Source organism: Mobula hypostoma, chromosome 4, assembly GCF_963921235.1.
Source record: "Mobula hypostoma chromosome 4, sMobHyp1.1, whole genome shotgun sequence".
Lineage (NCBI taxonomy): Eukaryota > Metazoa > Chordata > Chondrichthyes > Myliobatiformes > Myliobatidae > Mobula > Mobula hypostoma.
This window is the reverse complement of record NC_086100.1, coordinates 198,657,535-198,674,523: the sequence shown is the minus strand read 5'-3', so window position 1 is coordinate 198,674,523 and position 16,989 is coordinate 198,657,535. Positions and strand designations below refer to the sequence as shown.

At 44.9% G+C, this 16,989-nt stretch overlaps 1 protein-coding gene across 1 annotated transcript in view; it reads left to right on the top strand.

The window, feature by feature from the left end:
• Positions 1 to 16,967, top strand: part of tex261 (testis expressed 261) — a 33,371-nt gene extending 16,404 nt beyond the window's left edge. Inside the window, exons 2-6 of the mRNA XM_063047185.1 lie at positions 3,845 to 3,924; positions 8,808 to 8,961; positions 11,246 to 11,313; positions 12,330 to 12,432; positions 16,441 to 16,967. Coding sequence (XP_062903255.1) covers positions 3,845 to 3,924; positions 8,808 to 8,961; positions 11,246 to 11,313; positions 12,330 to 12,432; positions 16,441 to 16,556 — 521 coding nt within the window. The 3' untranslated portion in view covers positions 16,557 to 16,967. The remainder of the gene's footprint in view (positions 1 to 3,844; positions 3,925 to 8,807; positions 8,962 to 11,245; positions 11,314 to 12,329; positions 12,433 to 16,440) is intronic.
• The last annotated feature ends 22 nt before the right edge of the window (positions 16,968 to 16,989 follow it).

Sequence of the window (16,989 nt, the reverse complement as noted above, 5' to 3'; positions counted from 1 at the left end):
GCCTGGTCAAGCACTGCCTTTGAGATATGGAATGAGCTGCCAGAGGAAGTGGCAGAAGCAGTATAATTCGTAGGAGTATGGTGACTGGTTAGAAGCTGCTGTCTGTCTACAATCTACCTTGTTATGACCTTGGACTTTATTGTCTGTCTACACTGCAATTTCTTTGTAAACTGTTGCGTTATATTTCTGCATTCTGTTTTGTTTTCCCTTGTACTACATTACGACAAGAGCTAGGACCAGAATTAGTATTCAGCCCATTGAGTCTGCTCTGCCATTTTTCATGGCTGATTCTTTGCTCCAAAGATACAAGCCCTTCTTCGCTTGACCTCTCCTCATAAGACATGTTCTCTAATCCAAGCAACATCCTGGTAAGTCTCTTCTGCGTCCTCTTTGAAGCTGTCACATGCTTCCTATAATGAGGCGACCAGAACGGAGCACAGTACTCCAAGTGTGGTCTAACCAGAGTTTTATAGAGCTGCAACATTACCTCGCGGCTCTTAAACACAATCCCCCAGCTACTGAAGACTAACACTCAATACCCCTTCTTAACCACCCTATCAGCTTTGGGGGAATCTGTGGACGTGGTGTGTGCAATAAAGGAACAGCAGTTATAATGGGTGACTTCAATCTACATGTAGATTGGGTGAACCAAATTGGTAAAGGTGCTGAGGAAGAGGATTTCTTGGAATGTATGCGGGATGGTTTTTTGAACCAACATGTCGAGGAACCAACCAGAGAGCAGGCTATTCTGGACTGGGTTTTGAGCAATGAGGAAGGGTTAATTAGCAATCTTGTCGTGAGAGGCCCCTTGGGTAAGAGTGACCATAATATGGTGGATTTCTTCATTAAGATGGAGAGTGACATAGTTAATTCAGAAACAAAGGTTCTGAACTTAAAGAGGGGTAACTTTGAAGGTATGAGACGTGAATTAGCTAAGATAGACTGGCAAATGACACTTAAAGGATTGACGGTGGATATGCAATGGCAAGCATTTAAAGGTTGCATGGATGAACTACAACAATTGTTCATCCCAGTTTGGCAAAAGAATAAATCAAGGAAGGTAGTGCACCCGTGGCTGACAAGAGAAATTAGGGATAGTATCAATTCCAAAGAAGAAGCATACAAATTAGCCAGAGAAAGTGGCTCACCTGAGGACTGGGAGAAATTCAGAGTTCAGCAGAGGAGGACAAAGGGCTTAATTAGGAAGGGGAAAAAAGATTATGAGAGAAAACTGGCAGGGAACATAAAAACTGACTGTAAAAGCTTTTATAGATATGTAAAAAGGAAAAGACTGGTAAAGACAAATGTAGGTCCCCTACATACAGAAACGGGTGAATTGATTATGGGGAGCAAGGACATGGCAGACCAATTGAATAATTACTTTGGTTCTGTCTTCACTAAGGAGGACATAAATAATCTTCCAGAAATAGTAGGGGACAGAGGGTCCAGTGAGATGGAGGAACTGAGCGAAATACTTGTTAGTAGGGAAGTGGTGTTAGGTAAATTGAAGGGATTGAAGGCAGATAAATCCCCAGGGCCAGATGGTCTGCATCCTAGAGTGCTTAAGGAAGTAGCCCAAGAAATAGTGGATGCATTAGTGATAATTTTTCAAAACTCGTTAGATTCTGGACTAGTTCCTGAGGATTGGAGGGTGGCTAATGTAACCCCACTTTTTAAAAAAGGAGGGAGAGAGAAACCGGGGAATTATAGACTGGTTAGCCTAACGTCGGTGGTGGGGAAACTGCTGGAGTCAGTTATCAAAGATGTGATAACAGCACATTTGGAAAACGGTGAAATCATCAGACAAAGTCAGCATGGATTTGTGAAAGGAAAATCATGTCTGACAAATCTCATAGAATTTTTTGAGGATGTAACCAGTAGAGTGGATAGGGGAGAACCAGTGGATGTGGTATATTTGGATTTTCAAAAGGCTTTTGACAAGGTCCCACACAGGAGATTAGTGTGCAAACTTAAAGCACACGGTATTGGGGGTAAGGTATTGATGTGGATGGAGAATTGATTAGCAGACAGGAAGCAAAGAGTGGGAATAAACGGGACCTTTTCAGAATGGCAGGCGGTGACTAGTGGGGCACCGCAAGGCTCAGTGCTGGGACCCCAGTTGTTTACAATATATATTAATGACTGGGATGAGGGAATTAAATGCAGCATCTCCAAGTTTGCGGATGACACGAAGCTGGGTGGCAGTGTTAGCTGTGAGGAGGATGCTAAGAGAATGCAGAGTGACTTGGATAGGTTGGATGAGTGGGCAAATTCATGGCAGATGCAATTTAATGTGGATAAATGTGAAGTTATTCACTTTGGTGGCAAAAATAGGAAAACAGATTATTATCTGAATGGTAACCGATTAGGAAAAGGGGAGGTGCAACGAGACCTGGATGTCATTATACACCAGTCATTGAAAGTGGGCATGCAGGTACAGCAGGCGGTGAAAAAGACGAATGGTATGCTGGCATTCATAGCAAGAGGATTCGAGTACAGGAGCAGGGAGGTACTACTGCAGTTGTACAAGGCGTTGGTGAGACCACACCTGGAGTATTGTGTGCAGTTTTGGTCCCCTAATCTGAGGAAAGACATCCTTGCCATAGAGGGAGTACAAAGAAGGTTCACCAGATTGATTCCTGGGATGGCAGGACTTTCATATGAAGAAAGACTGGATGAACTGGGCTTGTACTCGTTCGAATTTAGAAGATTGAGGGGGGATCTGATTGAAACATATAAGATCCTAAAGGGATTGGACAGGCTAGATGCAGGAAGATTGTTCCCGATGTTGGGGAAGTCCAGAACAAGGGGTCACAGTTTGAGGATAAAGGGGAAGCCTTTTAGACCGAGATTAGGAAAAACTACTTCATACAGAGAGTGGTGAATCTGTGGAATTCTCTGCCACAGGAAACAGTTGAGGCCAGTTCATTGGCTATATTTAAGAGGGAGTTAGATATGGCCCTTGTGGCTACGGGGATCAGGGGGTATGGAGGGAAGGCTGGGGCGGGGTTCTGAGTTGGATGATCAGCCATGATCATAATAAATGGCGGTGCAGGCTCGAAGGGCCGAATGGCCTACTCCTGCACCTATTTTCTATGTTTCTATGTTTCTATGAAATGGTCTGTCAGGGTGGTATGCAAGATTACTTGCACTGTATTTGTGTCAATAATAAACTAATTTAACAATTGCAACATTTAAAAGACGCAGAAAGATAAATCAGAATCCGGTGTGATATCACTGACATATGTTGTGAAATGTTGTTTTGTGACAGCAGTACATTGCAATACATTAAAAAGCTAAATTACAATAAGGAGTTTTCATATATATATATATATATATATATATGCAGTGCTTTGTTCTGGGCCAGTCATTACCAGGATGATAGAAGGATGCTCGACCATGTGGCTCCCACGGACTTGTGGCTTTCATCACACAAATTCATACATCTTCTAGCTGAAGATCTTTCATCTCCCATGGATGAGGTCTTTGGAGTTTCTGTAGCTTTGTGTTTTTACGGGATAGGGTTGCTAGCCCCATGTCCAACCCCCGCCCCCCCATCAGAGAATCCATAGTGGAGTTGCATGCCCTGGAAAGGAAAGTTTCCCAACCTTTTTAATGCCATGGACCAATATCATTAAGCAGGGAGTCAAGTTGGGAACCCCTGGCTTAGAGCGGTATGGACCAAATACAGGCATGTGAAGCTAACTCAGCGCACCTTGGTTCACATGGATGAGTTGACTGAAGAGCCTGTCTCCCTGCTATAAGTGCTGTGATTCTATTACTTTGACCTTCTAGCCAGTGGCTAATGTGTGTGTATGTGTCTTCTCTCTTTGCATGTCTACAGCTGCTGGCTTGTACTACCTGGCAGAGTTAATAGAAGAGTACACCGTCATTACCAGTCGCATCATCAAGTATATGATATGGGTGAGTATCCCAAGCAGGAGGGAAAACTGTTCTGGGCTGCTCATTTCCTGATCATTCTGCACAGTGGCCATTTGAGAATGCAGATAAAAATCAGGATCATTACCCAGTTAAAATAACTGTGGAGTTGTCAGTAAAACCAAAATCAAGCCAAGGACTTCAAGGTTTTAAGATTTGTTTGTTTGTTGTCATCTAACTGTACAACCAAACAAAATAATGTTCCTCCAGACCATGGTGTATCTGCACAAAACATATATCATACACAGCACAAAACAAATTATTATCATAAAGAAATTAATAAAATATAATTCAAAATTACACGTAATATGCAGCACAGGTAAACAGCTCTCTGTCCTGGTGACAAGACCTTGGTGGTGGCAGGGTATTCATTAGTCTCAGGAGCTGTTCTGGTAGTCCTAGTCCTGATGCTGCTGTACCTCCTTCCTGAGGGTAGTGGATCAAAGAGGTTGTGGGATAGGTCAGTTGTCCCCAACTACTGGGCCGCAAAGCACGTGCTACCGGGCCGTGAGGAAACGATATGAGTCAGCTGCACCTTTCCTCATTCCCTGTCACACACTGTTGAACTTGAACATAGGGTTGCCAACTGTCCTATATTTGCCGGGACATCCCGTATATTTGGGCTAAATTGGTTTGTCCTGTATTTCCCCCGCTAAGGTAGAGCGTTCCTATGAAACCTTTTGTGCCAAAATGGCGTGAAACGAAGAAACAATTACCATTAATTTATATGGGAAAATTTTTTGAGTGTTCCCAGACCCAAAAAATAACCTAACAACAGGAAATTTTACAGGAAATAACACATAAAACTGAAAATAAATAACACTAACATATAGTAAAAGCAGGGATAATATAATAAATACACAGCCTATATAAAGTAGAAATAATGTATGCACAGTATAGTCAGGAAGATGAAGGCAAAATCGATTTGTGGGGGGGAAAAAATTGGCACGTACGCGCATGCGCAAACAGGTGCCCGCGCAAGGCTTCATGTTCATGGTAGTCTTTCCTGGGGTAAAGTGTCCCGGGGATTTGACTGCTACTTTTGTCCCTTATTTGGGAGTGAGAAAGTTGGCAACTCTAACTGTAAAAGACATGTTGAGGTGAGTTTAACCCTACTTGAACACCCCCCCCCACCCCCCACCATTCGGCCGGTCTGCAAGAATATTGTCAATATTAAACCGGTCCGCGGTGCTAAAAAAAGGTAGGGGACCCTTGGGATAGGTGGTAGGGATCCTCAACAATTTTTGTCTGCAATACTCCTGATAATTGTCACAAATAGTGGGGAGGGAGTCCTCGGAAAGATGGTTTATTATACACAAGTGTAAAGGAAAACAAAATGATTGTTACTCCAGATCCGATGCAGCACTAAAATAAACCCAATAAGCATAAAGAACACAATTGATAAAAGGCATAATAAATATAAATACACAGATTGATCGTATGTATGTAAAGTGTCTCTTGGCACAGGAGTATCTGTACAAAAGATGTCTCTGACAGATAGTGATAAAGTAGTGGTGGGGGTGTAGAGGGGTGAGTTACTAGTAGAAGGTGTTGATCAGCCTTGTTGCTTGGGGAAAATAACCATTTTTGAGTCTGGTGGTCCTGGCGAGGAGGGGGTTCTGCGGCATCCCTGATGGGAGTGGGACAAACAGTCCATGAGCAGGGTGGGTGGGATCCTTCATGATATTCTTGACCTTTTTCCAGCATCTTTCTGTATATATGTCCTTGATGCTGGGTAGGCTGATAGGAATGACTTGCACTGCTCTGGGGTGAAGGGGAAAACGTGCCTGGAGTCAGAGGGGTTTGGAGATGTCCTTTATGAATACTTTGCATGAGGTCAAACGAGAGCAGGCTAATGTAGTGGAACATGTTGAGATTAAGAAAGAGTTGGAGCTTATGAAAATCATAAAGTGCAGAATTGGGCCATTCGGCCCATCAAGTCTGTTCTGCCATTCCATCGTGGCTGATTTATTTTCCCTCTCAACTCCATATTCCTGCATTCTCCCCACAACCTTTGATGTCCTTACTAATCAAAATCCTATCATCCTGCGCTTTAAGTATACCCAACGATTATTAGGATAGATAAGTCACAAGGGCCAGACAAGATGTATTCTGGGTTTCTATGGGATACGAGGGAAGAGATTGCTCGGGCATTGACGATGATAGTTGCACACTCCTTCGTCATGAAGGGTTGGAAAATGGCAAACTCTTACAGAAGTTTTGTGGTGGAGGGGAAGAAGCCCTTCCTAAATCATTGAGAGTGGGGTTTTCAGGCTCCTGTACCTTCTCTCTGAGGGTATGTCCTGGATAATGGGGTCCTTAGTGATGGATGCCGTCGCCCGGAGGCATGACATTTTGAAGAGGTTTCTTTGTGCTCGGCAGGGTTCTCGTTGCTGACTGTGTCAGATGCACTGAGGCACCTGGGCATCATTCTGAGCTGCCGAAAGGGGCTGGAACTAGAGGAGTGACGTTGTAACTCTTTGGAGGGTTCTTAAGGTTGCACCTCTTACAAAGCAGCAATGACTGAGAGGTTTTGTCAGAGTGGATATGAAGAAATTTCCATTGAATCTGCAAATGAAGTTGTAAAGTGCCTGTTGGTGGCTAATGGGTCCGACTGAGAACTCGAGGGAATGGCTTGTTGTCTAGTTGTTAGTGTAAAGCTTTATGCGCCGGTAATCCCAATCCTGGTTCAATTCCCACTGCTGTCTGTAAGGAGTTTGTACCTTCTCCCCATGATTGCATGGGTTTCCTCTGGGTGCTCTGGTTTCGTCCACATTTCCAAGATGTACGGATTAGTAAAGGTTAGTAAACTGTGGGCAAGCTATGTTAATGCTGGAAGCGTGGAGAAGCTTGTAGGCTTACCCAGCTTATCCTTGAATTGTGTTGAATGTTGATGCAAAATGACACCATTTCACTGCTTCAGTGCACACTTTTATTTTATTTATTAGAGATACAGCGCAGAGCGAGCTCTTCCGGCCCAATAGGTCACACTGCCCAGCAATCCACCAATTGAACCCTGGCCTAATCACGGGACATTTACAATGACCTATTAGCCTAACCAGTACTTTGGTCTTTGCGCTGTGGGAGGAAACTGGTGCACCCGGAGAAAACCTACGTGCTGACAGGAATAACGTTCATACTTCTCACAGACAGTGTTGGAATTGAACTCAACTTCAACTGTAATAGCGTTGTGCTGACTGCCACACTGCCACGGCTGGAGTAGGTCATGGACGTATAGACAGACACACACCCCTGTTCATTCTCATCCAACGTCTCGGGCCAAGAACTTTCAACAGGACTGGGAGGGCAGATGCCACAATAAAATGGTGGGGGAATAGTACAAGCTAGCAGGTGATAGGTGAGACAAGGTGAGGGGAAAGTTGGGTGGGAGAGGGTTGGGGAAAAAGCACTGTTCTGAAGGGTCTTGGCCCAAAATATCAATGGCTCAGACCCCTCCACAGGTGAGCCCTGACATGCTGAACTCTTTCAGCAATTTGTGTGTTGCTAGCTCTTTTCCTTAAGTTGGCACAGGTAGATCATGAACTAGTGACAAATTAATCTTTATTTTTAAGAGAACCGTTGAAAGTGGGAAACCAGATAGACAGGTGGTGAAGAAGGTGTTGGTAAGCCTGCCTTCATCAGTCAGCGCCTCAATGAGTACAGGAGTTAGGGCTCTATGTTACGGCATTATAGTTTGTCAGTGAGTCCACACTTGGAGTACTGTGTGCAGTTCTGGTTGCCTAGATGTAGGAAGGAAGTTATTAAGCTGGAGAGGGTGCAGAAGAGATTCACCAGAATGTTAACAGGACTTGAGGGCTTGAGTTACAAGGAGAGACTGGATAGTCTGAGGAATTTTTCCCTGGAGCAAAGGAGGGTGAGGGTGAACTTCGATAGGCAACCGTAGATGCACAATGGAGAGTATCCTAACTGGTTGCATCAGGGCCTGGCATGGAAACACCAGTGCCCAGAAACAGAAAAGTCTACAGAAATTGGTTGCTACAGCCCAGTCCATCCCCACCAGAGTCCATTAACATGGAGCACAGAGGTTGGTGGTGTATGGAATGAGGTGTCATTATGTTTAAAATAATTTAGACGTAGATCAATAAGTGGGTTTCGGACAGGGGTTCCCAACTTTTTTATGTCATAGACCAATACCATTAAGCAAGGGGTCTCTAGATCCCAGGATGGGGACCCCTGGAGAGATGTGGGGCAACTGGGACTAACAGTAGTGGACATCTTGGTCGGCATGGACAAGTTGGGCCGTAGAGGCTATTTTTGTGGTGCACAAATCTGTATGGAGGAATGGGCAAGTGAGGTAATGTGGTCACATTTACTGTAGGTACTTTAACCATGAGGGTGGCAAGTAGGCCTGGTGTGAAGGCTTGTGCAGTAAAGATTAAATATTAGCTTCATTTGTAACGTACCGTGAAATGCATCGATTGTGCTGGGGGCAGCCCACAGGTGTCATGATTCTGACTCCAACACAACATGCCACAACTTACTAACCATAACGCATACATCTTTGTAACGTGGGAGGAAATTGGAACACCCAGAGGAAAGCCACTGGGCTACAGGGAGAAAGTACAAACGTCTCGCAGACAGCAGTGGGAACTGAAGCAGGATCACGAGCACTGTAACGTGTTACACGAACCGGGATGCTACCGTCCTGCAAAGGAACAGGCCCTTTGAACCATATCATTGTGCCAATCCTCAGATCCATGCAAACTCCTGACAGACAGCAGTGGAAATCGAACCTCAATCGAATCGGAAATCATTGGCGTTGTAAAGCGATTGTGTTTACCCGTACACAATTTACAGTTCTGTATGAAAAGGAATGTATTAACAAAAATTGTTCCCTTCCTTCTCAGTTCTCCACGGTAGTACTGATTGGTCTGTACTTCTTTGAGAACTTCCCAATGTTGATGATCGGGGTTGGACTCTTCACAAACCTGGTCTACTTTGGGCTTTTGCAGACGTTTCCATACATCCTGCTCACCTCCCCTAACTTCATATTATCATGTGGTAAGTAACCCCGCACTGATTGGTGGATGGCTGCCTTCTCATTGCTTATTCATTCACGAAGATTGAACATTGACCTCAGTGCTGTTTGGTGCAAAGGATTGAATATTGTTCGAAGGTTCATTTCATTGTCAAAGTGTGCATGATAATGCAACTTTGATGTTTGTCTACTCCAGATAACCATTAAATACAGAAAGACTGTAGGTGCTGACGAAAGAAAAGACATCAACTCCCCCCACCCCACCAAATCTGCCATGAAAAAGAAAAGAAACAAAACCTGCAGATCCCAAAAATCACCCCCCTGCCCACAGCAGATAACAGCCACAAAAGCAATCAATAATCCTCTACACATAACTATCTCCTACCCCCTCACTCGCAGAAAGGGACAGTGACAGTAGCACCAAATCCCCAACACCCCAACCCAAAAAGATTAACAGGTCATCCACCCGCCAACTGACCACCACTGTACAGTCCAATAATCACGTAAATCTCAGAATATGGGAAACATCTTTTCGCTGCATACGAGGAGACCAGCTGCACAAACTGCTAACTTTCTCTAAAGTGACAACTGACCCTGTTCATAATGTCGCCCTCCCGGGGCCAAACTGGGTCTGAACTCTGACCTGGGACCAAACGTGCTGATCTGGCTGCCGGCCAAGCTATCGTTGACCCCCCTCTGCATTCCCCTCAATGTTTCAGTCTTCCTCGTCGCTTCACGATGGAGTCACACATGACCCCACACCTCATTTCGGGCCCTTTTCACGAGTCAGCTTGTGTTCTTGGACCTTCTCGGCACCCCATCTCTGATCTCCACGAGGCAGCTCTCTGGACACAGCACAGCACTGGATCCTTCCATTAAGATTCACAGGTGCTAACAGTTTCTCGAACACAAATAAGACAAAAAGAACAAGCAGAATGCATAGAAAAAGTGAAATAATTGGAAAGTTTTGCTATCTGGGAGATGTCACCCGTGGAATTGTTGGCTGGCACCATCTTGACCACTAGAAGTTCCTAGTTCAAAGTAAATTTATTATAAGTACATATACATCACCATATACAACTCTGGGATTCATTTTATTTCAATAAATCCATAATACAATTATAACTATAATATAATCAAATAAAGGCTGCACCAACTTGGGAGTTCAACCAGTCTGCAAAAGACAAACTGTGCAAATACAAAAAAAAAGAAATGATAATAATAAATAAATAAGCAACAACTATCAAGAACGTAAGATGGAGAGTCCCTGAAAGTGAGTCCGTAGGTTGTGGGAACATCTCAATGATAGAGTGAGTGAAGTTATCCACTCTGGTTCAAGAGTCTCATGGTTGAGGGGTAATGACTGCTCCTGAACCTGGTGATGTTAGTCCAGACGTTTGTGTACCACCTTCCTGATGGCAGCAGTGAGAAAAGAACATATCCTGGGTGTTAAGGCTGAGGGTGATTGATAGTTAAAAGTAAGGGGAATGGAGAGTTACTAGTGAGGGGTGAAGATGTAAAACTGAGGTTACAATCAGATCACCGGAGATCGTATTGTAATCTCAGTGATAATAAACTAGAGATGTAGGTTTAATGTGAAGGGGGAATGATTTGAAAAGGATTGGAGGGACACCTTGTTTACACAGAGTCTGGTGGTGTATGGAATGAGGTGCCAGAGGAATTGATAGAAGTGGGTACAGTTGTGTTTAAAAGACATTTAGAGAGGTAGATCACTCCGCCCTGGACGGTCCCAAGCCCAACTGCAAAAGGAGGAGGGTTAGGCATGGGGTTAGCGATCCCATCCGGTTTAAAAACCCAGAGCTACAAAAACAGCAACAGAAGATGCAAAGCCCTCACCCCTGGGAGAGGAAGGATACACCAAGAAGATGGGCTACACCCGGAGACAATGTCACTGATCCAGGACACAGGATTCTGGCGAGCTACTGTCGGCGGCCAGTGCATCAATAGAGGTGATGGGGCTTAACAGGCCTATGGGTAGATCGATGGGAAAGGTTTAGAGTAGGAGTCCCTGACCAACCTTTTATATCATGGACCAATACCATTAAGCAAGGGGGTCTGTGGACCCCGGTTGGGAACCCCTGGCTTAGAGGGATACAAAGCAAATGTGGACAAACTCAAGTGGATAGCTTGGTCAGCATGGACAAGTTGGGCTGAAGGGCCTGTTTCCCTGGTGTTCGAGGGGCTGAACTACTGCTTCGGTTGGTATTGGTGTTGTTGGAGCAATACTGTTTAATCTAACTGTGGTCAGCAGCAGTTTAACTGTTTATCTTTCTTGCTTCCTCATAGTGCTGGTGGTCTATAATCATTACCTGGCCTTTCAACACTTTGCAGAAGAATACTATCCCTTCGCTGAGGTAAAGAATTCTGCTCTGGTTCTGCACAGTACAGCCTCTTCGGCCCACGATGTAGTGCCAACCTTTTAAGCCACTTCAAGATCAATCTAACCCTTCCCTCTCACTGTGCGTCCATTTTTCTATCATCCATTGCCCATCTAAGAGTCTCTTAGATGTCCCTAATGTATTTGCCTCTCTCACCACCCCCAGCAGTGTGTTTCATGCCATTGCCACTCTCTGAGTTTATAAAAAACTACCTTTGACATTCCCCCCCCCACATACTTTCTTCCAATCAGCTTAAAATTATACCTCCTTATATTTGCCATTTCTGCCTTGGGTGGGGGGAGTAGTCTCTGCTTATCCACTCGATCCATGCCTCTTATTATTTTGCACATTGCTATCAAGTCACCTCCCACTCTCCTTCACTGCAAAGAGGAAAGCCCTGGCTCATTCAGCCAGGCACCATTCTGGTAAATCTCCACTGCTGTTCTGTACAGCCTGGCTCTGAAGACAAGCCTGTGTGTCCTGTAAGCTGTCCTCTAGTAGGGTGGAGGCAGTCGGCTTATTTAGGCGTCAAGGAAGGGGTATAATGATGTGCAGGGTTCAGGGACAAGAGGGTTTGTACTCGCTGGAGTTCGGAAGGATGGGGTGGGGGATCTCATTGAAACCTACTGGATACCAAAAGGCTTAGATAGAGTGGACGTGGAGGAGATTTTACCAGGACACTGGGGGAATGGGTGACGATGTGGGAATATTAAGCAAGGACAAAGGAATGATGGAGGTAGGAGTGATGAGGTGAATGGTGAGGTAGAAGTAAGTGAACTGATGACGGGGAATGTGGAAATGAGGGGTTGGGGGGGAGGCAGAGGTGAGGCACTCAGGATGAAGAGGGAGTGTGTGGAGGGTGACGGGAGAGGGGTCAGTGTGAGTGTGTATGCACAGTGCAGTGGGAAGTATGGGCTTTAATGAGTTCAGCACAGCCCGAGGGCCGGTTGACTGTTCTGCTGCCTCATTGCTCTGTGTTCTGTTCTGCCCAGGTTTTGGCTTACTTCACACTGTGCCTCTGGATAACTCCTTTCTCCTTCTTTGTGTCGTTATCTGCGGGGGAGAATGTCCTTCCGTCCACGATTCAGCAAGGAGGTGAGTACCAGTGCCCGGGCTGGCCCGAGAGGTCGGAACAGAATCAGAATCAGGTTCGGTATCACTGCCATTTGTCATGAAATTGGTTGCTTTGCAGCAGCAATACATTGCAATGCATAGTAATAGAAACTGAATTACAATAAGAAATTTATTAAAAATTAAATAACTACAGCAAAATGGGAGCACAAAAAATACTGAGATAATGTAACAGAGAGAAAGGGCTTTTCCTGAAACGTTGAGTGTGTGTCTTCAGGCTCCTGTACCACCTCTTGATGGTAGAGATGAGAAGAGGGCATGAACGAGAGAAAATGTGCAGATGCTGGAACACACACAAGATGCTGAGGAGCTCAGCAGGCCAGGCAGCATCTATGGAGAAGAGTGAACAGTTGACATCAGGAGATGCATGTGCTGCCTGATGGGGACCCTCAGTGACAGATCTCACCTTCTTCAGGCATCACCTTTTGAAGGTGTCCTCGATGCTGATGGAGCTGGCAGAGTTTTCAACTTCCTGCAGCTTCTCCCCTCCATACCAGATGATGGATCCAATTAGAATGTCTACCCTGTCCTGTAAGAGTCATCGAGAACTGCAGCACCGAAATGGGCTCTTTGGCCCATCTTGTCTATGCCGAACTATTATTCTGTGTGGTACCATCGGCTCGCACCTCCATACCCCTCCCGTCCATGTACTTCTCCAAATTTCTCTTAAATGTTGCAATCAAACCCACAACCATCACGTACACTGGTAGCTCGTTCCACACTCTTACCACCCTCTGACTGAAGAAGATCCCCCTAAACATTTCACCATTCACCCCAACCCATGATCTTAGTTAGTCTCACCCAACCTCAGTGAGAAAAACCTGCTTGCATTTACCGATCCATACCGCTCATAATATTTGTATACCTCAATCAAATCTCTCTCCATCCTCTTATACTTGAGAGAATAAAGTCCTAACGTATTCGACTTTTCCCTGACTCAGCTTCTCAAGTCCCAGCAAAATTTGTGCGAGAATTTCTCTGCAGTTTTTTCATCTTATTGATATCTTTCCTGTAGGTGAGCACACAGTCCTCCCATCAGTCACAGTTCTTGCAGTCAAAGACCTCAGCTCAACTCTCTTGCCTGTTCCCCATAACCCTGTCTCTTCCCTACGGTTCAGAAACCTTTCAGGACAAACTTTCCTGTCTGTGTACCAGTCCCGGTGAAGGATCTCTTGCCCCCAATCTTGGTGTCATCCACACATTTCCTGATCCAGTTTAGCATGTCATCATCCAGATTATTGATATAGATGACAAACGACAATAAACCCAGCGCTAATCCCTGCAGTACAGCACTAGTCACAGTCAGAGAGGCGGCCATCTGCAGCCGCTCTCTGGCTTCTTACACCAAGCCAATGTCTAATCCAGTTTACTATCTCATCTTGAATGCCAAGCAACTGAACCTCCTTGATCAGCCTACCATGCAGGACTTTGACAGTGACCATGCTAAAGGCCATGTGGATAACATCCATTGTCTTGCCTTCATCAGCTTTCCTGTTTACTTCCTCAAAAAACTCTAAGATTGGTTAGACTCTATCACACACAAAGTCATATTGACTATCCATAAATAGTGCCTGTCAATCAAAATACTTGTATATCCGGCTCCTAAGTATACCTTTGAGTAACTTTCCAACTATTGATGCCAGGCTCACCAGCCTCTTTCCTGGCATATTTGTAGTGCCTTTCTTAAACAATGGGAAACATTAGCTATCCGCCAATCCTGTGGCACCTCTCCTGTTGCTAAGCATGTGGCTGCAAATGTCCCTAGCAATTTCTGCACTACCTCCCGCAGAGTCTGAGGGAACACATTGTCAGGCCCTGGGGATTTATCTACCCTGATTTGTTTCAAGACAGCAAACACCATCTCTGTAATCCATATAGGGTCCATAACCTCCTTGCTGCATTGCCTCACTTCTATAGACACTATATCTGTCTCCTGAGTAAATACGGGTGCAAAAAATCCATTTAAGATCTCGTCCATCTCTTTTGGCTCAACACGTAGGTTACCATTCCGATCTTGCAGACCCATTTTTGTCTCTTGCAATCTTTTTGCTCTTAATACATCTGTAGAAGCCCTTAGGATTCACTGCATCTTGTCTGCTAGAGAAACCTTATGTCTTCTTTGAGGCCACCTTAATTTCCTTCTAAATGTTCTGTTGCATTTCTTATGCTCCTCAAGTTCCTCATTTGTTCCTGCTGCCTATGCATCTCCTTCTTCTTAACCAGGTGCTCAATATCTCTCCAAAACCAAGGTTCCCTAAACCTGTTTTCCTACACTTTTATTCTGAAAGGAACAAACTCTGTTCTCTCAAAATTTCACTTTTGAAGGCCTCCCACTTACCAAGTACACTTGCCAGAAGACAACTTGTCCCAATCCACACTTGCCAGATCCTTTCAGATACCATCAAAATTGGCCTTTCCAATTTTAGAATCTCAAACCAAGAACCAGACCTACCTGTTTCCATAATTACTGTGAAACTAACGGCATTATGATCACTAGATGCAATGTTACCTTACACACACTTCTGTCACCTACTCGTCTCACTCCCTAATAGGAGATCAAGTATTGCACACTCTCTCATTGGGACTTCTATGTACTGATTAAGGAAACTTTCATGAACATATTTGACAAACTCTATCTCATCCAGCCCTTTTACAGTATGGAAGTCCCAATCAATATGCTGAAAGCTAAAATCACCTATCACAACGTTATGTTCTTGCAGCACTCTGTGACCTGTCCAAAAATGTGCACCTCTCAATTCCATGGGTGGTCTAAAATACAATCACAGTAATCGTCATACTTTCTTATTCCCCATAAGACCCATCCAAAGAAAAAAGCATTCCAGTCTGTCCTGACTGAGCACTATTGTGACATTTTCCCTGATGAGTAATGTCACCTGTCTCCCTTTAATCCCTCGCACTCTAAAACGATGGAAGCCCAGAATGAGGTGCCAGGCCTGCCCCTGCTGGAACCAAATCTCACTAATGTTATAATTCCACATGCTGATCCATACCCTATGCTCATCTGCGTTTTCCGCAATACTCCTGGCATTGAAATGCTCATTAGTCCCATCGTGTTTGACCTTTTGATTCCGGACTTTGCAGCTTAACAGCACCAGTTTTGATCATGTGAACCCGCCCTCCCCCCCCCTCACCTTTTCTTCTCGGCTCCAATGTTTATTTTTATTTGGAGATGCAGCACAGTAACAGGCCCTTCCAGAGCAAACCGCTTGCCCTACCCAGTTACATCCATATGAACAATTAACCTAGTAACCCGTGTGTCTTTGGAATGTGGGAGAAGACCCACACAGTTGTCGGGAGAATGTACAAACTCCTCACAGGCAGTGACTGAATTGAACCCGGGTTGCTGGCACAGTAAAGCATTACGCTGACCGCTGCAAACTGTAACAAACTTGGCACTGTGTCCGGCTTCTTCCCCCTACCTTCCCAGTCCTGATGCAGGATCTCGGCCCAAAACGTCAACTGTTCGTTCCTCTCCATAGATGCTGCCTGACCTGCTCCATTCCTCGAGCGTTGTTTGTGTTGAAAGGTTTTTTCTTTGGATGGGTCGACGGATTGGGCGTTGGATTTCTGGACTGGACGGTGGGCGAAGGGGTTAAATTGCTGATTAATGAACAGGTTGATTGTCTCCTAAACTCAAGAGATTCTGCAGATGCTGGAGGGACTCAGCAGGCCAGGCAGCATCTGTGGAGAGGAATCAACAGTTGATGTTTCAGACTGAGACTGTTCGTCAGGACTGGAAAGGAAGGGGAAGATGCAAAATCAGAAGGTGGGGGGTGGGAAAGGAGCACAGTCTGGAAGGTGATAAATGAAAAGAGCATGTAGTCAAAGAGCAACAGATATTAGAGAGGGGAGAGCAGTCAGAGAAGGTCTCACTGAACTGCCGTTGAAAAGAAGATTTAATCTACTCCAGGGTGAACGTAGATTGTCTCATGGTTGCTTTTCTGTTCACAGATGACGTTGTGTCAAACTACTTCACCAAGGGGAAGAGGAGTAAGAGATCGGGAATCCTGGTGATCTTCACTTTCATCAAGGAGGCGATACTGCCCAGCCGACAGAAGATATACTGAGGGCTGTCTGCTAGGCAGAGCAGTGGTGGTACTGATGGAGAGGTGGAGGAGGGGGAGGGGGAAGCAGAGACCAGTAAACTGAATAAAATGAAAAGTTGACGAGCTCCTCCTTGGACACCATCTTGGAATTCACTTTGGATTAATTTCCTCATTCACTGGTCTCTCCCCCCTGAAGAAATTAATGTTGATTTTAAACATGACCTTTGCACATATTTTGGAATTTAGAAAGACTTTGAACAAATGAAAAACCGAATCTTGTACCATTTGGTAGATCTCTGTTGGAGCTCCCACGCACTGCATTATTGTACACATTACTCTTTTTTGACCGTGGATGATAGCTGTATCTAGTTGGCCGCTGTTGCTGGCAGTAAACTTTACTGGGCTTAATACACGTCTCAGTGCAATCTACAACAGAGAGGGGTCTCTTGCCTCC